This window comes from Merops nubicus, unplaced genomic scaffold (assembly GCF_000691845.1).
Source record: "Merops nubicus isolate BGI_N331 unplaced genomic scaffold, ASM69184v1 scaffold22158, whole genome shotgun sequence".
NCBI lineage: Eukaryota > Metazoa > Chordata > Aves > Coraciiformes > Meropidae > Merops > Merops nubicus.
The window spans coordinates 110,533-135,084 of NW_008625473.1; the positions used below are offsets into that span (position 1 = coordinate 110,533).

Consider the following 24,552-nt stretch of genomic DNA (forward strand, 5'->3'; position numbering starts at 1 on the left):
TTCTCTTAGGTGTTGTCCCTTCACACATTTGTAAAAAGTTTTATGACTTGTTCAGATTTATTTGTATTTGAGTGGAACCTCTATTTGTCAAACAGTTGCTTTGGTACAGTGCACCTGTAGCAGTGAACAAGAGCTCAGATAGCCTTTATGAAGTGGTGGCTTCGTGGTATCCTGGGAGGCAAATCTTCTGAATATCTTCAAGAGGAATATGAAAGTTCAGGCAAAGCTTGTTTTTCTCCTGTCTAAATAAAGGAAAAAGGCTAACACAAAAGGTGGACTGCAGAATGGAAGCTTGTAATAGAAGTGCAGTAAACCAACCTTGTTGACTTTGACAGCCAGCTCTAATACTGAGTTGCAGTATGTCTTTGGGAAAACTGTTGTATTTTTACATTAATTATTTTTTTTTAAATGTAGGGCTTAATGAAGTAAAAGTTGGGGTTTTTAGGATCTAAGACGCAGTGGTTGAAGTTTGAGGGAGCTGGGTCTCTTTAGCCTGGAGAAAAGGAGACTGAGGGGTGATCTCATCAATGTTTACAAATATGTAAAGGGTGAGTGTCAGGAAGATGGGATTAAGCTTTTTTCAGTGATGACCTATGATAGGACAAGGGGTAATGGGTGCAAATTGGAGCATAGGAGGTTCAAGGTGAATATCAGGAAAAATTTTTTCACTGTGAGGGTGCCGGAGCACTGGAACAGGCTGCCCAGAGAGGTTGTGGAGTCTCCTTCACTGGAGTCATTCAAAACCCGCCTGGACGCCTTCCTGTGTGATGTACTCTAGGTGGTCCTGCTCTGGCAGAGGGGTTGGACTAGATGATCTTTCAAGGTCCCTTCCAACCCCTATGATTCTATGATTCTACGATTTGGATTCCACTGTAAACCATGAGCATGTGGCGACACTGAAGTCAAAAGCAAATCTGAGTGTATGCTTTTGAAGGAATTAAATGAAGTCCAGCTGCCACAATGGAGGATTTTGTGAAGGTTTTGTCCCATATTTTCATTTTTTAAAAAATACGTAGTACCTGTTTTCAGCATAATTCTTTCCCTCACTTGCAGAGCTGGCTTGCAAATACATACATAAGCAGACATGCAGACCTTGGGTCAGGACAGGTGAATCAAAGACAGTATTCCCATCAGGTTATTGAGCATGAAGTTGCTGAAGGCTAATTTTATTTATTTTTCTCCTCCTGGCCTAGCTTCTTCTGCCTTTTAAAAATGTTTGCATTACAAAACACAGCATCTGACTTTGCTTCATCTGGTTGCTTCCAAGTCTTCATGCATCCGGGTGCTACGTTAAACACATGGTGTATTTATTGCCATCCCCTTGACTCTAGCTGTTTTTCATAAATACTGTGAACTCTTTCGGTTGTGATGCTGGCTTGGATGCTGACTCATTAAGCATTGATGGGTTTGGTTTCATCATGCAGCTGACACACACTGACAAACAAATTCACAAATAGGCATGTTCTTCCTCACAGACTCTCCCCATTTGAAACATTTGATATGCCAAGTCTCAATTCCCGTATAATTTCCTTCACAACAAACTCTTATTTCACTCCATACCTTAAAATAACTTGGGCTTTTGATGTTTGCTGTCTTGTTAGACGTTGGGCTCTTTGATAGCAGGAGTGAAAATGGGAATCTGTTATTGTTACCACACAGGTTGTAGGTGTGGAGCAGCTTTGTGCCCTTTTTCAGCTTGTACAATGGTAATTCACCCGCAGGATGTGTAAAGTCAAGGACCATAGATACTAGAAAATGGGTGCAACTCTCCTCAGATTGCCTTGCCAGAGTCCACACCCTGCTTGAGAAATCACAGCCTATGAGAGTATAGGATGGTTTAAAAGGCAGAGCCATGGCTGGTATATTTTGTGGCTCCAAAGATTTGGGTTCCCTTCTGTTCCTATTCATCCATTGATCTTTGTGGAACCTGAAAGCTTTAATGTAGAAACGAGTTCTGCTGCTGATTCTCCTACTGGCTTACTAGGAGATTTTGGGTAAATCGCTTCTTTTTTTGCCTCAGTTTCCTTTTCTGTTAAACAGAAGTAAAGATTTTGAATGTTGTTTTTTAAAGTCTGAAACCAGTCGTGTAAAAGCATTGTAGGAGGGCTAGTAACAAAAATGCAATGTAATGCTGTTGTGGTGCTGATTCCTTGCATGCTCCAACTCTTCTTGACCAAAGGTTTTCTGATGCACTAAATACTATTACTGTACCTTGAAAAACTGAGAATATGAAGAAAGAGAGCTGAAGAACATGCCAGTAGGAAGAAAACAATGTCATTATAAAACAACTGCTATCCAGGAGCTGAGCTCTCAGCAGGCAGTCACTAAAATAATGTTCTTATTAATAACGGTGGTAAGCCAAACATAAATAAGTTGCTTAGCATTGAAATTAATTGTTCTTTTAGGTGTCTGACTCAATATCATCATCAAAACAAGAGAGTCACCAACAATGAGATCTTTTTTTCTTAATTAACTTAGGGCAGCAGGGAGTAATTTATTTAGGCAGGTTTTAATTATTGAAAGTCGAGCAAATAAGAATTCTTCACAGTGTCTTCAGCAGCGGACGTTTTATTGTTCACCTAACTCCTACACAATACTTTTTTTTAAAAAAAAAAAAGCATTTCTAATATTGATTAAAATGTAACAGCAATTATTTAATGATCACTGTAATACCTCACTTTTTGCACAGAAGGCTAAATGGGTAGGTTAGTTCATCTGTGTAGCTCATCATAGCACCAAGAAGGTCTTTGACCCTTTTCTTAATGTAGTTGAGTAACAGAACACAACTATTGCATACTAAAGGAAGAGAGAAAAATCATGATTTTAAGGATGTTGACAGATGACCCAAAGTCTGGGTAGATTTTAAAGGAGAGACAGTCTCTAGTGGAACGTGGTATTTTTGTCCTGCACCCAAGTGTCTCAAACTCCTATGTCAATATGCTCTAATGCATTCTGGACTCTGATAGTGTTACTGATGCCAGTCAGTGCCTCCTGAATGCTACAAGCCTTGAACTGGCGCATAGAAAATGCACTAAATTAATTTATATTTTTCTGTTTGTCATATTAAATTAGAGGCTCCGAGAGCTGCTTAGTGTTGTCCAGCTCCTACTTGCATGTGGATGTTTCCGTGCATTAGGGAGTCCCTGATGCAGCCAAACTCATGCTTGAGCAGCACAACTGCAGTTACAGAAATCTGCAGCAAAAGGGGCTGTGTGTCCTCTTCCTTGGACTGGGTAACTGCAAAGGCTGCGTGTCACCTGAAGGACACTACTGATTCCCCTGGCAACACCCAGCATATGGGGGGAAACTTAAACTGTGCCTGTAGTGAAATTTGGATCAACAAAGAACAAACTAGGCTGGCTGCAAGAGCAGACACCTTTTAGGGAGCCTTTGGCAGTAGTGATGGTGTATCATAAGCTGTCACCCTTTGTCTGTGTTTTTGTTTCCATGGCTGCCTGTAGTGCCAAGGGTCCTTCCAGATACCCAGACACTTGTACCCCTCTCTGGGGCCTGAGTGACCAGGGTAGAGTTGGCTCCTTTGGGCAAAAACTTGCGTTGCTGTTTGCAGTTGCTTTGCAGCCATGCCAACTGTGAGCAGTGGAGGCCTTTCCTGTCCACGGCAGGCCTTTCAGTGGTGCTAAATTTTCTTCTTTTGAAAAAACAAACAAGCCCAGCTCAAAAGAACATTTTGAATGTTTTTGAACATGAGAGGGTATCTCACTGTTTTGCAGATAGCCAGTTTGGGCCTTATGTGACAGGGGGTCTGATGGGGCTTTTTCTCAGCCTACCCTGGAGCCCTGAGCTAAACTTCACACAATTCAGAGGAGTTGGATCTAGAAGCAGGCAAAGAAGGGGTAAGGTACGTGTCAGGGGGACTTGGTCATCGTATTATTATCTGATAACAGAAGACTTAAAAAAAGATTTTTTGATCTTGTCAAACTACTCAGTCTGGAGAAACAAGCTGCTTCCAAGTAGCTGCTCATTGTCTCTATTATCCTCTAAAACCAGAGGACTCGGGGCTTGCAGTCCCTTGGTGATAAGACCAACAGCTTTCCAAACGCAAGTGCCCACTGGAGCTTCCCCTGCCTTCTCTGCATTCCCCAATAGGTCAGTGGCATGCTCTGAATATCCCAAGTGGATTCTCTTATGTCATGTTTATCAGGGTTGCCCTGGGCTGCTAATATGTTTTGGGTTGTTTGTGCCGCACATGACATACGGGCAGGTTTTCATTCTGGTGAAAGGTGATCCCGGGAAGGAAAATGTGTCGTGTTGGCAGGCCAGTAGTGACGGTGGCCCACAGGCAAAGTCACTGCAGTTGGGCTTATTTCGTTATTATGGTTGGCCAATATTCTGGCCAGTCCTCTACAAAAGGTTTGTGGGTGAGTAAAGCTGTGTGTGGTAGCAGGTAGCTGCTCTGCCAGCCTTCACCCCCTGGGCACCTGAGCTCCAGCCCAGCACATGTTTCCCACAGACCCATAGATCAGGCTTGACTGCTGTTCTCCTCGCCTAAAATTGCAAATCCTGCAAAAATCAGAGCCAGTGACTACATCAGGGAGTCTTTCTCCCCCTCTGCTTTTATAAGGCCAGAACTGAGATTTTTAAGGTGTTTGATGAGCCTGAGCATTCAGCCGAGCTCCGTTTGAAGAGCTCCAGAGGGGGTTTGTCACAGGCACTCTCCCGAGTTCTCCCTGTAGCTCTGTGCTGCCTCCTCCTCCTGGCACGGCCTCTTTGTCTGGTTCATTGCAGTGGTTGTTAACTGCAGCCAGAGCTAATCTGTCTCCCTTTCTTTCCCTGCTTCAAACGCTTCTGTCTTGTGTTAGAGCTTTGAATGGACCAAAAAAAAAGTGACTGTCTGAAATGAAAGAAGACAGAAGGAAAATGTTTTTGAAAAAGGAATAGGTGGGAGGAGGAGAAACACTGTAGGCTTTTAATAAGTAGTTTGGTTTTATTCTGCTGCTCTGTTTGTTTCATGTTTCCTAGCTCAGATTGAAGGGATTACAAGCTGTGTAGATTTTATGTTCAGGTCCCACTCCTGTGACTAAACTTTATATATTTCATAGGAGACAATTTTCTTTCTTTCTTCTCCTAGGAAGACAGGCTCTGGTTTATTTTCACTGCCCTCTCACAGACCTGCTCTGCAAATGGATGCCATACGTAACTCCCAGCTTCCAGAACAGTCAGAGAGTTACACTGTCCAGTTCTGTCTGCAGTGTTTCACTCGGTCTGAGTCTATTACAAAGCAGCTCTTTTCCTCCTCTTGCAATTTCCGTTGAAGATCAGCCATGAAAAATTGATTGGTTCACATTATTGCTAGTCACAACTCTCCAGGTTGCTCAAGGAGGAATTTTAGTGGTGTAACACTTAACCTGAGATGTCACAGGAACTAAGCCTCCAAGTGGGTCTCAGCTTTTAAGCTTCCGCTAGGAGAGATTTGTAGGTGCTGTATCTCATATGATGTGAAACACTTTTAACATCTTTGAATTTCCTAACACAGCCTTTTGACATTCAGGTCTTTCCTTCTCAAAAATCTGCTCTTAAAGTTATTTGCATCTAACAATAAAGTATGTCATTTACAGAGTGAAATCAGCTACTGGTCTACTAGGCATTTCCAAAGAGTCTGTCTATTTAAAAAAACAAAAAGAAAGAAAGAAAGGAGATTGCTCGTTAGGAAGACTGATCATTAGATTGTCAGTTCTTTGAGGACCTAAGCACTGGCACTGTGGCCCATGCCTGAGCTTTCCAGGGCCAGCATTCAAGCTGCACCCAGGGGTTGCTTGAAAGGTGTGGGGCTGTGATGTGGAGGGTGACTTGAGGCTTGGGTGCAGCAGTGATCCCGAGAGGACAGCGCTGCAGGACTCGCTGCTGCCGGGGCTGTGAATGGCAACAGGAGAGTGCACAGCTCCTTGAGTGCAGCGATGGGTCTTTGAGTGGAACTGTGGTGTCAGCTCTAGGCCTAACTACTTCTTGTGGTCTGGACTATGTTCTCATACCTAACAAACGTAGTGAAACCCAGGTGGTGTGGATCAGAGACTTCTGGCTCTTCTCATGGCTGCAGCTACAGATATGTTGCATCATCTGTCTCCTACAGAAACCTGGTAGGTAGACAAGAGACTTTCAGATGAATCTGAACACAGGTCAGAGTTCTGTGTCACTGACACCTTCAATTTGTCTGTAGGTCATAAACAGCAAATAGTCTTGTAGAGAGCCTTAATTAATCAAAGCTCTGTTAAAAGAACCCAGAGAACTTGTCTTAGAGTGGCTATGTCAGAGGTTTTTTTGATTTTTTTTTTTTTTCAGTTTATATGACAAGCCCTATCCTCAGGTGTTTCACAGTATTCACTTTACACAGACCAAGTGGAAAAAACAGCCCCTTGTAATGAAGTTCTGCTTCAGGTCTCACTGTTCTGAGGCACCAAAGTAGTTGTTCTGCCTAGCTTGTTCAGTGCCTAAAAACAGGTAAGGGGTTTTTTTTTAGTCTCTGGAAAGAACCCTATGAATGGGTAATCACAAAGTGCTCAATCTGTGATGGACTTGCACTTGCTTTAGGTTAGTGTAACACCACTGAGCTCAGAGTTGCTCCTGATTTAAACCCAAAAATAGGATATTTGATGGAGGAGAAAATTAGGCTCAATGACTCAATGACTGAGCACAAGTCACATGGACATGATATTTCTTTTTTGCATTACTGTAGCTTCACATGTGTTATGCTTTGTGCCTCAAATGCTAAAGATAAGAACAGGAAAATAAACAAGTTGTATTTATGAGGGGACATCTCTCAGACTTTCAGACATTACTTGTTTGGTGTTTCCAAGAGGACCAGTGCTGAGTTTTTACCTGGCCAGTGCCACCTCAGTCGCTGAACTGTTGCCTTTAAGCCCCAGCCTTGTATCTAAGTGATTTTAGGGTTATTTAACAACTGCAGTTGAGAGAGGAGACATCTCCCTGAACTCAACACAATGTTGTGGTTTTTGGTCTCTTAGTAGAGGAAATTCAGGAAGTGACTGGGAATTGTGTACTGGGGTTGTCTGGTAATGCAGCTGTGAGAAGGGCAGGGCTACTCGCTGAAGTTGCCTACTGAAGTTACAGGCATTTAGGTTTGTGCCTGGCTGTGCCTGCCCTGGGAAAGAAGAGTGTCTTTACTGAACATGGGATTTTTGCACAGTGTGGAAGAAGAGCTACATCCCATTCCCCAGCGCTTTTGTATGGCATTCATCTGGTGTTTCCTATGTTAAGCTACTGTCAGATCACACTTGTTCTTGTGGATTGGTTACTTGCTTGAGATACTATCTATTTTTGTAATCTGAACTCATACTACTCTTGGGAAAGTGATAACTGCCTCCCTGGCTGATTATGACATCATGATTATCCCTTCAATTAAAATTTCTCTGCATGTTGCTTCTTAAGAATCCCCTGCTCATGCACAGGAGTTTTCTTTGTGTCCATGAACATGCCTTTGTGAACTGTCCAGCATCATGTGTATCATTAGTTTATGGAAATCTCTGGTTTACGTGGCTCAAAAAATGACTGAGACTTTTGGAAATGCATCCATCCTCAGTTTCTCTGGGCTAGAAAATGCAAAAAATGCATTCTTTTGGAATGCTTCCTGTGCATATGTTGTCTGTAGTGCTATCAGTAGATATTGTCTATCTGAGAACATTACACTTCGTTCCTTCCTAAAGAAACACTGTAAGTTTGTGCCAAATTTGCAGTATGCTGCAGCCAATAATCTGGCTTTTAAAACTGAAATCCAAAGGGTGAGAGCAGTAAGAGGAGACAGTAGGCTCTTCTGTGCTGTCTTCCACAGACATCCCAAGGTGTTTCACCCCATATGAGACTTACTACTTTCAGTTCTGTGTGTATTCAGTGGTGTGAACTGGAGTGAGAGTGGCCTCATGTGCTCGAGGTGATGTGCTGCCAGATTAATAAGCAGTGACCAGTGCATGCTGTAGAGCAAAATGTTCTCTTTATCCTAGTTCACAGGAGCATCCCCTTATGGATGGCTCCTTGTGGAAGGGCAGTTCTGTATTTGGACAGCAGAGATGAAAACAAAGTGCCTCTTAAGCTAAAGACTTGGTACTGTTTAAACTGACCCATTCCTTTGTACCAGTGTCAAAAGGGGGAGTGTCTTTATTTTTACAAAACTATGTCTTAAAGCAAAAAAAAAGTTCCAATTAAACGCAGAGCAGAGCTGTAAATAGCAATGGCCTGGTAATTGCTCTGTCAACTTAGATGAAACTATTACTTAGTGATTAAATGTCAACAGGTTTCATAAACAGCAGATGTCTTCAAGTTGACATAAAGAAGGCCTCTCTGGAGGTCATTGTAAATACCAGATTTATTGTGCCCCAGTGGAGAATGTGTTGAAAATTGGAAGGGAAATGTCACTGTAGATCTTCAGAGCGTCTCAGTAAAACAGGAGGGTTGCTGGTGCCTGCAGTAAAAAGCTTTTAACTCCTTGAACCTACCTGTTGACAAACCATATTTAATACTTGATAACCTATTAATAAAACGTTGGTTTTTCAGGTCAGACTATGATGACTGGAGACCAGCCCTGGCCAGCTTGCTTCAACCTATCCCATTTCCCAAGGAGTAAGTTTGCACTAGTTTAATATTTACTGGTTTATTATTGTTACTGTTGTTTTATGGTGAAATACAATGTCAAGTAAAAACTGTTAGTAATAGGAGCTTTGGGCCTCTACCATTGATTGAGAAGCTAGAGTTGATTTTGACTGGTGCAGAAGGATGTGAAGACTTCCCCATCTTCTCCTCCCTTTGCCGTTTCTCTGATCCTGAAGAGAAAAGCGGCTAACTAGAGAGACAGGCAGACGGGAGAGGAAGGAAAGCTGGTGAGGAGAGAGCCAAGTGAGGGATTTAGTGGAGGAGGAGGCTTTACTGGTGTCACAGAGACTCGTATGGTTTGTATTTTCCCTTAAATGAAGAAGGTACCCAACAGATCAGCCCAGCTCCCTCAGAAACCTATTAATGAACAGTAGTGTTTATAAAATGCAGACCTCCACGGGCAAACATTACAACTTATAATTGCACAATTTGCTAGCTTATCACATCCCCTAATGACCTGATGTCTTGAATCAGAGAGGTCTAATGCTCCATGCCAGGTTACCTGGGCTACAGCGAGAGCTTGGAGATAGGCAGCAGAGACATCATTTGCCCAAGTCAAACGGGAGTCCTGGGGGAACTGTAAACCATATCATGATGCAAGGCACTTCACAGAGTGACCATTAATTGCTTCACTGATGTATGATGTTAATTAGCTGTGACCAACCTTAATTGCATTGCAATTAAAGCATTCACCTGGCTCTTGGAGGTAGCCAAAGTTCTGTTTGTAATTATATAGCTGTACTCTAAGTCTTTTACTTACTTTCTTCTGACCCAGAGCTCCCACTGACATTAGTCAGTTCCTTGTCTAAGGCAGGATTCAGGAAAAGCTACAGGATTTGATTTTTTTTTCTTTCATTTTTTCATCCCCTAGCTTAATGAGGGAGACTTTACCTGATCTTTTTAGAAAGATTAGTTTTGTGTCTTGTGTGCTACAGTTGCTTAGCAAATCCTTTCATTATCTGGAAAGAAATGAAAAGTGGGTGGTTGGGGGTTTTTCTCATTTGTTTTTTTCCCCTCCTTTACTTCTTCCAGAGACTCACACTCTGCTGTTTTAAATTTCAGGGCTCTTGCACATGAGAAATTCACAAAGTAAGTTTGTGGGGTTCAGTTGTTTTATTGAAGGAGGGTAATTAATTAAAATATTTGTACAAGTCAGTAATAGCAATGATGCATTATTCAGTATTGTGTCTCTGATGTTTTTATCTGTGAGGGGCTGTAAGCATGTTCTGTTAGCAATAAAAAGATTTAGCTTCCTTTGTAATTTACTGTGACAACAGAAGTCCAAGGATTAAAGACACTGGATGCTGATAGAATTTACAAACGAGTTTGCCACTGCATGTCTCTGAAAGCTTTTCTAGGCTATCATGAATAGACACTGTCCTTGGTAGTCACTTTTAGACTTCATATTTCCTTCCTCTGGAAGCAGTGCAACTTGTTTCTCTCCAAAGTGCATGAATGGTTTATATGAAGTATAAACCAAGAGAAATGTGACAATTGTGTGAATAATGCAGCCAGCAACTGCTTATTCTTGTCCTTTTAACTGCTTTTTTTTTTTTTCCCAGGGAGCTGAAATATGTGATTCAGAGATTTGCAGAAGACCCGAGGCAAGAAGTGAGTTTATTGCCAGTTTACACAAAGTATTAATTGCAGGGATTGCAAGTATACTTGTTCAGAAGATCTCTCGTTAAGTAGCTTGTTCCAAAACATGGTGTGGTTTTGCTGTGCTTAAGTCTCTTAAGGAGAATAGCCACACAGGGCACACAGTCTTAGTATGACTGGTTTCTTGCCTTATGTATAAACATGTCTTGTGACCTCCTCGTCTGGCATCAGTTGCTGTCCTTGCTCTGTAGTAAACTGCAACCAGCAAGATTTTCCCACTCTGTTGGATCTCTTAGAGCTTTTCATCTTTGGTACTAAAAAAAAACCAAGAGAAGCAAAATCAATGGATCCGTACAGCTTACAAAATAACAGGTTTTATTTAGCTGTGTTTCGGTTGCATTGTGTGCAAATGACCATAATTCCCATAAATTAGCAGGAGAAAGGGGGTGGGAGGTGTGTTGCTGGCAGGAGTGGGTAGCTGCAGGCTCATGGTGGCTGACTGCTTCGTAGCTGCTCGTGTCACTTGCTCAACATCGTCAGCTTTGGCTGAGTCAGAGGGAACCTCTCATCCACAGAAAGGAAGAAAGCTCCCCCAGACTGTGGCTGAGGAGGCTGTGTTTTCGTCAGCATTGCCCAGAACTCCTGGTTTCATGGTTTTAGCCTTTGTGTGCAGTAGCCAGCCTTGTCAGATGAGAGATGTCTTAGACTGGCACCAGGATCTCATCTGTGGCTAGTGTTACGTGCCCAAAGGAAGAAGCGTGGACTTTACCTTCCCCCCTCCACACCTCAGAAATTGAAATAGAACATCTGTCTCTTCAAGGGGGAAAAGAAAAAAAAATGTAGGAAAAGGGGGGAAAAAAGAGCTTAATTGTGACTCATCTGTTTAACTGTGGAACTAGATATAATAATCTCTACCAGATATAATAATCTGGGCCAAATTTAGACCAGTGGTTGCTCACGGGTGCCAATTCTTCTGTCTTACATATCCCTGTTGAATTTTCCTTGTGGACTTCATGCACTGTGACTGTGGTCAGATTTTATTATAGCAGGAGTAAGAAGAATTTTTAATGATTGGAATGGGCACGCTATCAGCCACTGCATTTGGTATGCAGATCACATCAGGAGTATAGACACACATGCTGCCAGCATGGAGGGAAAGTGGCAGAAGCTCAGAAATTTGGGGGGTTGTTTTGGTTTGTTTTTTTGGTAGGTTCAGGGTTTCTCTTCCAGGTGAAAGGAGCAGTTCTAGATTAGAACCATTTTGTATGTGATTTGTGTAAAGGGAATGAAAAAGGCCATGCAATGTGTGATGATACAGCTTCCCTCCTTGTTTATACTGAAACAATGGATTGTGTGAGTGGAGACTTGCCTGCAGCTCTATAGATTGGAATATTAGCCATGACATTTCCATCAGTCCCTGGTTTTGCAGTTCCTTCTTTTGGCCCGGTGTGGGAGAGGCTGGAGAATGTTGCCAAGAACTGTAACCTTCCCAATGTCTTCACTTTCTGGCAGGTCCACTCATGTTTGCTGAGTGTGCGGGCTGGCAAAGACGGCTGGTTCCAGCTCTACAGTCCTGGAGGGGTGGCATGTGATGATGATGGAGAGCTGTTTGCCAGTATGGTACGTGTCTGCAATAATGTGAGTTTAGTAACTTCTTTGCTGTAAGTAGATAATGTGTAGTTTGCAATAACAATATTTAATTGCTTTTGTCAAAAAACTATCAAAATCATGGTTCTGTAAAAGCACGAGTTCATGAGGAATTCTAAGTCTTTGTATCACCAGATCCACTGAGCTTCCTTGCAGCTGCCATTTGATTAGCATATTAGTTTTCTCTTTTTGTACTTTGTGTTTTTTAGTGGTAGTGTAATGCACAGAACCACACATGTAAGTGTGTGTGTACCTATTTTTGTATTTATAAATATGTCTGTTTGTCTGTATAAAAAACTCAGAGAATTATGGAGTGCTGGGAGATAAGGGGAGATGGACTGTTCTGCACATCCACATCTATGGTTTTCATTTATAGGCTACCTACCCTGAAATTTCAAAACAACAATAACACTGATTAATCAAAGGATCGATAAATAGACACAAAAATGTGTTAGCAGTTTCACTGTGCAATTACATTGTTGAGGGGAGGTTTAATTAGAAAGTAGCATTTCATTTCCCACAGTTATTCTTTTGTAATTCTTAGAAGGACTAGACAGAAAATAACAGGTACAAACTGAAGCTGGCACTGTCTTCCTGTGCAACCTGGGGCAACTCACGTAGGTCTCATTGTACATTAATCCACCATACAGCAAGTAAGATAGAAATTATATTACTTTCTTTGCAAGGAGAAAAACATGTGCTGAAGTCTGCTGTTGTGTAAACAGTGAAGTGACTTTCAGGGAGATTATACACTTTGTGTGTCTCCAAAGTGCTGAACGTTTTGGGACGTGAAGAACACACGTGCTTGTCTATACTCTTAAGTTCAGCTGGATCAGATACCTTTGAAACAGATAATGCACAAAGACTGTTCACAAAAGGTTTGATCCATCTTCACTGATTCTATTTCTTCTGTGTTTGAAAAGAAAATTTCTTCAGAACCATATTATTATTCCTGAGAGCTTTTGTGGTCCAAGATATTTATGAGCATGAGGAGATGGTGTGCATAAGAGCGCACAATACTAACACACATTAATATGCAGTACTCTGTGGCCTTTGCAAGGATGTTGATAAATACTTAAAGAGCTGCTAACAACTAACCATAAAGTTTGAAAAACATCCTGTTCTGAGATAAACCTTACATTAGTGTTAGCATCGATATCGCTCAAGAAAACCATTGGAAGAGCTTAATGGTAACTGCAGGAAATAAAATCCTTTCTGGCTTGAAGCTTACTGTTTTTAAAGGCCACCTGAGCTGATCGATATTTAAGAAAAAAAGGTTTTGTAATTTTTCTAAATGCCTTGCTAGTAATGAAGCCATGAGGAGGAAGAATTGCATGCTAACACATGATGCATGTGGAATTGACTCCCTCATGGCATGTCTGCAATATCTTCAGCAATGCTGAACATAGACCAGGCAATACTAGGAACCACAGGACCTATTTAAAAGCTTATTGTAGAGTAGTGCTGTTGTTGTGTCTGTGTAATGGGACTCTTACTGCCCAGATCAGTGGACAAATTCTCACACACTGCTCTGCCAGCAAGCTGGTGAATCATAAAATTTAAGACTTTCACCTAGACACAAAAAATTCTCTACAGCTAACTCTCTAGGGGTTTTAAATGGGAAAAAAAATTGCCAACCCCTTTTGTGAGAAGAGACTCTTATGTTTGATTTGTACAGGTGGCCTTGCATTTCTGCCATAGGTGTTACCCTATGATATCATCTGAGGCTTTCTCGAGCTTGCAGAGAGTCCACAGGACATTTTTGTCAGCTAGTGGGCTTGAAGGAGTCTTACTTAGGCAGTGTTCTCAGCATTTCTTTCCTTTTAGAGGAAAATGAGCAAAAGGAAGAGCAAGGCAATGACCCAAGAGCAGGAAAGGATATGAAATCATCCCTGACCTAGGGCTCAGGATTGCTGCATTTTCTTAAGGCTCTCCTTCCTTTCCCAGTTATCTCCTCTCTGCCTGTTCTGAACAGGTGATTTTGTCCATCACCACCCCTTAACCAAGGCCTGTGTTCAGCCAGCAGCTCAGCAGCACGCTTTCACCTAGACATCCAGCCCACACAACCCTTGCTCACCAGCTGGCATTTCCAGAGAAACCGAACCGCAAACAGATGCGAAAGCAAAATCTCCTGTGGTTCCCCTGGGGCTGGGTTCATCGTGTTACTGGGGACAGGGGCAATTGCACAGCTGCTCTGATGTTTCCTGGGGAGCCTATATCAGGCCCCTGGGCTGTCAGCCGAGCTCCTTTATGGAGGAAAAGTACCAGCTCCCTCAGATCTCTCTAGGCATCACCTTTTCCAAAAAGTCATTTCCAGTCAGCAGTAAAGCTGTTGAGAGACTGCAGCCATAATCATGAGGGACTCCCTCTCTTTAGGGTTGTTCTTAACACTTATATTCATTTGACTGCCTAACAACATCCCTTCCAGAGGTATATGTGTCTCTTAGGCTTACACCTCTAATTTTAGCTCTCTTTCTCAAATAGGTTCATATTTTAATGGGATCCTGCTATAAAACAAAGAAGTTCCTGCTTTCACTGGCTGAAAATAAATTAGGACCTTGCATGCTACTGGCGTTGAGGGGTAACCAGACGATGGTGGAGGTAAGCCCTAGACATACATAGTCATACAGATTTACGAGCAGTATCCAGATTCAGTTTCACACTGCCTTTCCCAGAATTACATCTAGGGGAACTAGAGAAGCTGAGTTCAGGTTTGTGTCATACCAAAGTCTGGCAGCAGGCAGTTGTGTTTCTCTTAAGTGGAACAGAACATTGTTGTTCTGCAGATGTGAGTGTGAATTACACAAAAGGTTCATGCAAGAATTTTTGGAGAGGCAAAGGTGGGAAATAAATGGCCGTGATGGCATAGGCTGTGGCCTATGTGACAATTCAGAACCACAAGGCTTTTCTATGACTAAATGCCTGATGTTTGTCTTGCCACCTGCAAATGAGCAGTGCACAAGAAGTGCATTTACAAAGCCTTATTTACCTGATTTAGTACAAATTTTTTGTGCTTATGATTGGGTGTTTTTGTTGCACTAATAGTTTATACAGATTTTTCTGTGTTTTTTTAGAGAAGTTTTTTGACAAATGTCGTTATATATTTTAAATGGATATAGGGGGTGTTTAAATAGGTGTAAAGAGTGACAATTTTTCATTGGCTTAGATCTGTGCATGCTATTTTAATCCTGTAAACAAAAGAGTGTGCTGTGTAAGTTTGAATATAATGCTGCTTGATTTTTTTCTTCATTTAAAATAATTAAAATTATGGAGGGAATAAAAACTTTGCATTTTAATTGCAGAGGTGTGATATGTAGCTGAGAAGGAAAGGCAGCATGGAGGGGGCAGCTTGTGTTTCAATCCCATGTGGCTTATTTGAATCCTTCCCTGGTGTCTTAACTTGCTCCTGGTAGCCCCTTGCCCAGGGGTGGGTCAGGTGTGTTCCCAGTGAGAAGGAGAGTGTCCTGACCACAGCAGCAAGCTCCCACCATCATCCTCTCTCAGAGCCTCTCTGGCTTTTCCCCATCCTGCCTTGTAGGCTGGATAGACTTCCCATGCATTCTGCTTACACAGAAACCCCAGCACTCAGGGACAGAAAATCCAGCACTTCAGGAACTGCTTGGCTGTACAGCTCATGTGTAATGTCCCCAGTTTGCCAGTTGGATGTCTAGCTGGTGTACCTGGGAAATACTGGATTGATGGGACCTGTTTTGAAGAGGACTGTGGCGTGAAGCTCGCTTCCAGGACTCACACAGAGTAATTGCACCTCCCAGAAGGAATGGGCACTAATGGAAGGCAGGATAGACAGGCTGACTTTCAGAAATTAGAGGTCATTCTTTATTCATAAAAAATTGGTTTCTTCTGTTGGAAGGTCAGTAAATGTTGCTACGGTCCTCAAATCTAGCCTGCATAGTGCACACTCTGAAAAATTACCCAGTAATTTAAACTAGCATGCCCAGTGTAATTAAGATATTTGGAAGAAATGGAATGTGAGCACTGCAGTGACAACTTCTCTTTCATTCCCTACTAGATTTTGTGTTTGATGCTGGAATACAACATTATTGATAACAACGACACCCAGCTCCAGATCATCTCTACCCTGGAAAGCACAGACGTGGGAAAGAGAATGTATGAACAGCTGTGTGACAGGCAGAGGGAGTTAAAAGAGCTGGTATGTCACCCTGCATGCAGTATTGCCATAGCACATTGTGCTCTGTACTCGCCAGAAATGGAGGTACAAAAGAAAGACAAGCAGGGTGTGAAATTCCCAGTTAACAACAGGATGGGAGCAGTATTTGGAGGATTTCACTGTGAATATATATACTGTGTGATATTTACTGATGTGTCTAATCCCATACTATGTTTATGAATGATATTCAATAACCTGTTTAGGATCTGTGTGGAAGAATAAAGGTGAAATGCTGCTGTCTTGAGATCTTACAAGTCAGCTTGTCAAATTCTGCCACCTCTTGACATATGAGTAGCAAATGGTACTAGTGCTGGCCAGTATTTCTTAATGCTTTGACATTCACAGCATTTCACTGGGGTGGTCTTTAGATCTAGTTCATGGAGCTAGAGCCTATGAGAAGAAGACTTTTTTCCTGATTTTAAAGACAAGATCTACAGATTGAAGATAGATCTACTTCCATTACCACTTTTTCACCTGTGCAAACATGCCCACAAATCTTTCTCTTCCCTCTTCCACATTTATATTTGTCTTCTTTAACTTCCTCTCCCAGCCAAAAAAGTATATGCTTTTTTTGAAGTCAAATGATTTTATCAGCTGCACAGTCTCAACCCATTTGCTATCTTAGTCCAGCATTTTAAGGCTGTTTCCTTTAAAGTGAAAGTAACCAAATATTGTCAGGCTGAGTCAGACAAAATGCTGACCTGTGGCGCAGAGACCACTAGCTGCAGTTAGTAGATGTCCCCTGGGTAGCAACAGGCCTGCATCTAGCACACCCAGAAAAAAATCTGTCAGTGCAGAAAAAGCAGGGAAGAGGTGGAAGGGCTGGCAGGGACCTTGAAATTGGAGCAGGGTTTACTCTAGTGGAGACCTTGCTATACTTCAGCTGGTCTGAAAAGTAGAATAGCAACTTGTTTGACCAAAATATCTTCTCTCTTACAGCAAAGAAAAGGTGGTCCCACAAGGTTAACACTGCCATCCAAGTCCACAGTAAGTTAATCATGTCAATACAAAACCAAGCTTTGTCTTTCCATATTTAAACACTTGATTTATGTTGGCCATGTGGCACAGTGGTTTTGGTCAGTCGAGAGGGGAGCCATTCCACTTGCTCTGTCAACACAACTGGAGCTTAGACAAGTAAGGGCACATTTCTGCTCTTGCATCTGTGCAGCAGTTTCCAACGTCAGTACAAGCATCAGACTGTCAGAGCTATACCAATGCATGGATTCAGACGTTACAGTAGGATCTAGCGGTAGATTTGGGGACAGAATTTTACATTAAAAAAGCTGACTTCATAATGTCTAGGTTTAGATCTTAGATGTGAAAGTCTGAAAGAGACTCTTCACTGTTGCAGTTCAGCCTCCTGTAAGCACAGACTAACTTCACTGAGGCCAGGTCCTGAGCACAGTTTGGGTCTAGAACTTGCAGTGAAAAGACAGATCTTTGATATTTGTTCTGACACTGAAGCCTTCGTGTCTCATAAGGATACACATGCAAAGAAAATTTTGGTCCTCATGTCTGGATAAATTTTTCCCAGGGTGTGTGAAGCAACACTGGCACAAGAGCCCAGCTGCTTGCCAAACAAACAGAAACTTCTCTGTGTGGTTCTCTGTTACTGTAAACAAGTGGTATAGTTGTGCAACCCTTGCTGGTTAGCAGTATCAGTGACACCACTGCAGATGATTGCAGGCTGAGGAGTCAATAATCTCGCTTATCAATCTGTCCTTTGCTTTCAGGATGCAGACCTGGCCCGCTTGCTAAGCTCAGGATCTTTTGGAAATTTGGAAAACCTCAGCCTGGCCTTTACCAATGTGACGAGTGCTTGTGCTGAGCACCTCATTAAACTGCCTTCACTCAAGCAGCTGAACCTGTGGTCAACTCAGGTAAGTGCTTTGCAGACTGCAACTCAGAGCAGGAACCAGTGCTGACTAATTCTGAAATTTCACGTTACGTCAGCACAAGAAGAGTGTGTGAAGAGGCTTGCTTAGAAGGAGTTTGTCCTCATGCTATTTTTACAGGGTCTTTCTATGGTCTGGCTCATCTTGGAGGCTGATTTTTCTTTTTCCTTTCTTTAAAATAAAAGATTTTATTTTATTTTTAATTACGAAAGGGTTGCTACTATCTTGGGTTGAATGTTCCAGTTAGGCATTGTTGGTACTGTGTACTTTGCAGTATATGTGCTGCTGTTCATCTGAGAAGTGCTTATGCTTTCACTCATTTAGAATGAAACAAATGAGTCTGTGCAGCTTCTCTGGTCAAGCAAAACATAGGGTCTGTGCAGTGTAGGCACTGAATTGCCCTGAATGCTGATCAACCAGAATTTTTTAAAAAACAGCAGCAACAAAAAGAAACTCAAATAATGACTGAAAAGAAGGAAACTGTAATGAGAATGCAGTTATTTTGTAAGCAAAAAGAGGCCAAGTTAACTGAGTAAATTATTCAGCTGTTAATTGAGAGAGTTTTTAAAATTAAATTTTTCTTCTACCTTTCCCTTCTGGTTTTTGTCTCTGAGGTTCTCCACTGAATAGATTTCCCCCATTTTCTGTTAGCATGTGTCTGTAGTGCTCTCTGAAAATACAATTATTCTCAGTCCAACCACAAAAAGCAGCTTTTTTTTTTTTTTTTTTTTTACTCAAATGTCATGTAGATATCTTATTTTGTTTTCCTAACTACTTTTGTGTCCCAGAAATTTCCTCTTTTTGTGTGGAGGATGTGAAGTAGAATCTGATTGCTTGCTTGTTCTAAGACAGTTTTGTATCTTCCCCAGATCTGTCTTAATAATGCAGCTTTTGGATTTGAAAACTTTGATGCTTGTTGCTCAAAATGAGTTTGATTTTACTGGACACAGAGCCTGCTTTTTGTATGATTTATTTTTAATTGGAAAAAAAGAGTTTAGATTCCATTTTGTTTTGCGATATCCTGGTTTCCATTAATCTAGAATTTTGAAAACAGCAGAAACAAAGTGGGTCAATAGAACAATTACCAATCAATAGTACATTGTTCTTGAGACCAAAATAGCTAATTAATACCACTTGCATTTTGCTTTTTCTTTTTTTTTTTTTTTTTGTGATGTGGTCTGCAACTGGCTAAGACTGCCCTAACCATCTTGTATAGCCTGGGTGGGAGCTCTCATACAAAGTCCAGACTTCAAAGGCACCATTCTAATGAAATGATGGCCTGTGGTTAAGTGTGCACAAGTCACTTAATTTCTCTGTGATTTTCATTTGCGAAATAGGGATAAAACTATTTGCTTTCTCTCCTGCCATCTGAGATTGTGGTAAACAATTTGAGCGTGGCTTTGAGGGCTCCTCTGCAAAGCTCACTTTCATGTGCCCCATTTGCACCGAGGTGCTTGCACACGATGTTGCTGCAGTGTTTGAAAGCACCTTTGCTTGTGCTCCGCAGTTTGGAGACGCGGGGCTGCGGCTTCTGTCCGAACACCTCACCATGCTGCAAGTGCTCAACCTGTGCGAGACCCCCGTCACCGACGCCGGGCTGCTGGCGCTGAGCTGTGAGTGACCAAAGGAACCCGCGGGGCTCTGGGGGAATTCACCTGGGTTCAGGCAGCAGATGGATTTCGTGGCTGCCACAGCGCTGCTTCCATGGGGACTTAGGGCAGGCTGCAGTTGTGTTTGGGTTTGAGACTTCCCTCCTCCCTGTTGAGGTGCAGGCAAGGGCAGCGGGACAGGGATCTGAGCCTGGTGATGCTTTATGACTTCGTGTGGGCTTTGTTGTCCCAGACCATACTCTAGCTCTTACCTCTGACTTTACTGGTGGTGCTTGTCTCCATCTCACGTGGTGACCTGTTGCCCTGGGACTTCCCAGATTTTTTCCTGCACCCTCCCATGGGTGTCCCCTCTGGTGGGAGTCTGACCTTGTGGTGCAGGAGGGAAAGGTTGCGAAGCTGTGTAGCAACTTCTTAGTGAGTTTAGCAACTGTGTGCAGTGGGTTTTGTACCCCTTCTGGGCACTTTTTGTTCCTCCTTTTTTGGGGAGGTGAAACTCCTGCTGTTCTTGGTTTAAATAGGGCAAGGCAGAGGGGGACTATCTAAGCAGCATTCGGGACTTCCCTGTGCACTGAGAGCTGCTCGACATACCAGAATGAGACTCTTTCCTACATCCAGCAGCCTCGCCTCTTGGGTTGAAAGGGCTCCTTTAATAGGCTTGATCCTACACAGACGTGCCAGACAGGCCAGTACTTATGGCTCATCTTAGGAAACTATTCTGCTAAGTACTGGAGCCTAAAATGGAATTGGGAGGGAGGGGAGAGGGAGTAGTGCTAGGTCAGCACAGCCCCTGTACACCATGCAGAGCACTGAGAACGGGCACTATTCAGAATAATGTGCAGGAAACCGATGATAAGTACCCTGAACTCCTTTGAAGTCAGCAGCCTTAAGCATATGCTTAATGGCCCTTCCTAAATAGGGACTTTTTCCTGGATGAGGGCCCAAACAGCTGTTTATCCATTTGTACTTCTATATTTTACTCTATTCAGCTTCTTCTTGAGAGAGCTGCACATAGTCATATCTTGTTTATGCTTTGGCCTACAGTATGCCTGATATTTCAAGAAAAAGCAGCTTGTTCATAAATATCTGTGTGTTTTCTCTTTTAGCCATGAAGAGCCTGTGTAGTTTAAATATGAACAGCACCAAACTTTCAGCAGATACCTACGAAGATCTCAAGGTATTTCTGAATTGCATCTGGTAAAGATGAGAAGTAGCTGGCCCAGGAGGGCTTGCAGATTTAGCAAGCGCATGGTGGTAGTGCCTAGTGCAGAGAGTTGGCCCTGTGGAGGGAGTGGCATGAAAGTCTGAAGAGGGTGAAGTGGATTATTTTGGGGAGACAAGGTGGCAAGGTCTGAAAACAGCATTCTGAGGTTGTTGGCTTTGATGGACCCAGGAAACATTTAATATGCTGAACTGATGAGTGTGAGTATGAGCTGGAATCAGGAACTGAATCTTTTTGCCAGTGCTATCACCAGTAGAGGTTTCATAAATAGGAGCATGTTGGCTTCTGATGCAGAGAGAGGTAAAAGCTAGTGCACATCGCCAAAGACATGTCCTGCACTGTTAACAAGACCAAAAGTAACATGGGTGAACAGCATTATGGAGCTTTGATTCTGAGTGCAAAGGGAGCATTAAAAGCATTGGGGAAGATGCAGGTTTATCTTGACACCTCTTGGAGCAGAACTGGGCTTTAAACAGAAACACCTACACAAAAGCCTGGTTCCTGAGTTGGACACTTAAGCTGTCTGGTGTTACCAGTTGTACTGTGAATTTATAACCACTTTGGCAAAGCGGTGTAAAGAACTAGAAGATAGCTGGGGGAGGGGAATGGCCCCAGGTGGTTCTAGACAAGGGCTGCTTGAGAAGAGTTGGCTTTCAAGATTTCACACAGGCTTTGTTTTCACTCTCGTGTTGCCTGAGTCGCGTCTCCCACAGGCTTACCTTAAAAACCCCAGCGCTCAAGATGAAACTCGACATTGTTGTCTTGTGTGTTGAAACCTCAGATTGTGCTAGGTTTACTCAAAAAGGTCACAACCTTGGGTTGAGTTCTGAACTTGAGGCAAGTCCTGAAACTGCTCTGCTTTCAAAATTCGCTGTGAACGTACATTTTTGGTTCTGGCTGTGGAGCCAGGGCTCCCCCAGGGACTCAGTTCCAATGCTGCTCGCACGGATTTGTCAAGATCAAGTTTTCAAAACTTGTGTCACAATTGTATATGCACAGAAGTCATCCTTGGAATTAACAGCTGGCTTGCAGATGGGTTCATACAATGGAGCTTGTATCAGGCCCCAAGCATTTCCAGACAATCAAGGTCAATTCTGTGTTTGGCCCAGAGCTCTGAAGTCAAGTCTATTGAAAGGCTCCCCCAGTCCTGCCCCTGCTTCTGAGCCCCTTCGCCACTAACTTCATACCGAAATTGGGATTTTCCCAACCAGCTCCCTCTGCTCTGGTGTTGCAGTAACAGTCCTTAGCAGCAGCACAAGAAAGTGTCTTGCCAGGGCAAACAGCAAAACTGGCTGTGAGCAAAGTCCCGATGACTGCAGAGAATTGAAAAAGCTGAGAGAACAGGCATGCCTCACTTTTTCCCCTCTCACCGCTCTCATGGAGATTTATCTTAGTGGGCATTTTTTTAGAGCTCTGTGTGTGTTCAGAAGGAGGGTAATAGCTTCTTTCCCTGGGGCACGTGGTTGTAGGTCTGTGGAGAACAGCTCAGACTTCAAAGAATGCATTTCTGATACAAATCTCTCCTTCTTCTCCCCTTGGTCTGCGAGAGCATTTGGGGCACAAGCCAGTGATGACATTTCCTCTTTGCTCCATCCCCCACCCCACTAAACACGCTTGCACACACACAGACACCCACATATGTACCAGGCAGGCAGAACCAGACAATAAATAAACACCCACTACTGAAGTCATTATTGCCTAACTGAAAAATTATTTGCTGGCAGTGTCTGTAGGATTATGACTAGCTCTTATCAAAATATGCATGCACATAAATCAGGGAGTGAGGTAATAATGACTCTTAGAAACTTCCAACTCCTCAATTATGCCCTAGCCTAATTAAACGTGTTTATTTGTTTTGAGAAAATTAGCTGTACAATTATGGTCAGAGAGGATGGAAACGGGACCGACAGGTAGGAACAGTGCAAACAGGAGATTCCATCTGCCTTGCACAGGGTAGTTCAGGAACAGCGTGTCCAGGTGCCGTGGCGTTAGGGAAAGGACTCCACAAAGACACCAAAAGTTGCTAACACACTCTAAATTCTTTTAACGCGTGGAGGGCAAAATGAAGTGATGACGTGGCGTGGAGGCCAAGGAAGGAACGTGTGGCTGTGTGCTGCAGTGGGAGTCCACGGCCTTCACGGCTGGAGTCGGACCAACTACCCCAGATACATGTACAGACTAGACAAATGTGTGTAAAAGTAAAGCTCGGGCTCCCACCTGGACCCGACTGCTGGTGCATGGCATTTGCTAGAGCCCCTGGGCCTCGCCGCAGCTGTGACTGGGTCCCGGGTGTCTGTCCAGGCCCAGCACCTCCTGCCTGCCTCAGCACCTCCAGGACTTTGTACGCCTAGTGGACCTCAGCGTGGCTGCTCCACAGGCTCGAGGTCACAGCATCTTCCTGTGCCCTGTGGCCAACAGGTCCATCTCCCACTTTGCTGGTGGAACAAATTTGGTGGGAACTTCTTTCCTGAGTCCTGAGCACGCGTCACTAATTCTGTCCTTTTCCTACGTCCCACACAGGCCAAACTACCCAATCTGAAAGAAGTGGACGTCCGCTACACCGAAGCGTGGTGAATTCTCCCTGCCTCCGACTCTTCTCTTTTGCTTCTCATGAGAAGGAAAAGATTTTTAAACAGAGAAAAACGAACCGGAAAATAACTTTTGGCTGATACCTGTAGAGCAGTGAGTCCTGGGACTTGGTGGTAGGAGTCGTGGTAGTGGGGTAGAGGAGTGATGTTGTGTGTGTTGGGGGGGACAGGGTGAGCCTGGACCCAGCCGGATTCTTTCAGCTTTGTGATTTTGGAATCAACATAATTTAAACTGAAAAGGAGAAGGAAAAAAAAAAAAAAAGAGGACTTTGTAGCAGCAAGAGGATTATAAAGAGGAAAAAAAACACCGTTGTGGATTTTATTTGCCTTTGTGTTTTATGCCGTGTGGAGAAAAAAAAATTACTCATTTGTCATTATTTACCTGGGTTTCCTTGGCTGGCACTCATCCAGTCAGAACTCCTCTTTCACCCATTTTGCTCCAGAAAATCAAACTTTAAAAATCTCAAGAGAAGAAAACCAAAACCGATATGATTTTCACCTCCCTCTGTGTCCTTGCAGTTGTTATGCAAAGTAATTTTGTTGTACATAAGATTTACATAATGCACCTATTTAAGAAAATGGTTCACAAATAACAGGTCTGGGACCTGTCTTTTATTTATGAATTGTTAATTCTTTTACCCTTTTTTTTTTTGCCTATAGTACTGTATAAACTAGTTTGCTGTCTTGTTGTTATTATTATTTTTTTTAAAGGAAATGTCCTCCTTGAAGAATTGCCTTTTAGTAATGCATACTGTATTATACTCCCTCTGTCACACCGTTCATCGCATTGTCTTTTTGATTTCGAAATGGCTCAAACATTATCAAAGGGGAAGGAAAATATCTATCAAGGGGGGGTATGGTTGTTTGGGGGGGGCTGCAGGGGTTAATAAAAGTCACATTTCCTTCCAAAGCCTGAAGACTTTCTTTAGTCTTTAAACCATGCCAGGTTTAGAGGCGGAAATGGGGAAAAGACGTCGTTTATTTTGCCAATGGGGTATTTGCAGAACTCTGTAGGTTTTACAGGTTGCCTCAGTTGTTTTCTGTTTACGTCCAATATTTCAAAAAGAGGAAAAAAAGCTCTCCCTCCGTATTGTGCATCAGCTTGTTCTGTTTTTTTCCCCCTCCTCCTCTCCGCCCTCCCCGCCCTCCCTCTACCTGTTCTGTGCACGCATTGTTCTGCATGTTC

The 24,552-nt window shown here is 42.8% G+C and overlaps 1 protein-coding gene across 1 annotated transcript in view; it reads left to right on the plus strand.

The window, feature by feature from the left end:
- CMIP (c-Maf inducing protein) overlaps nucleotides 1-23,634 on the plus strand; it is a 68,943-nt gene extending 45,309 nt beyond the window's left edge. Inside the window, exons 11-21 of the mRNA XM_008945700.1 lie at nucleotides 8,524-8,589; nucleotides 9,682-9,708; nucleotides 10,182-10,230; nucleotides 11,731-11,838; nucleotides 14,350-14,466; nucleotides 15,896-16,036; nucleotides 16,994-17,041; nucleotides 17,788-17,934; nucleotides 19,457-19,562; nucleotides 20,663-20,733; nucleotides 23,299-23,634. Coding sequence (XP_008943948.1) covers nucleotides 8,524-8,589; nucleotides 9,682-9,708; nucleotides 10,182-10,230; nucleotides 11,731-11,838; nucleotides 14,350-14,466; nucleotides 15,896-16,036; nucleotides 16,994-17,041; nucleotides 17,788-17,934; nucleotides 19,457-19,562; nucleotides 20,663-20,733; nucleotides 23,299-23,352 — 934 coding nt within the window. The 3' untranslated portion in view covers nucleotides 23,353-23,634. The remainder of the gene's footprint in view (nucleotides 1-8,523; nucleotides 8,590-9,681; nucleotides 9,709-10,181; nucleotides 10,231-11,730; nucleotides 11,839-14,349; nucleotides 14,467-15,895; nucleotides 16,037-16,993; nucleotides 17,042-17,787; nucleotides 17,935-19,456; nucleotides 19,563-20,662; nucleotides 20,734-23,298) is intronic.
- Nucleotides 23,635-24,552: the final 918 nt, after the last annotated feature.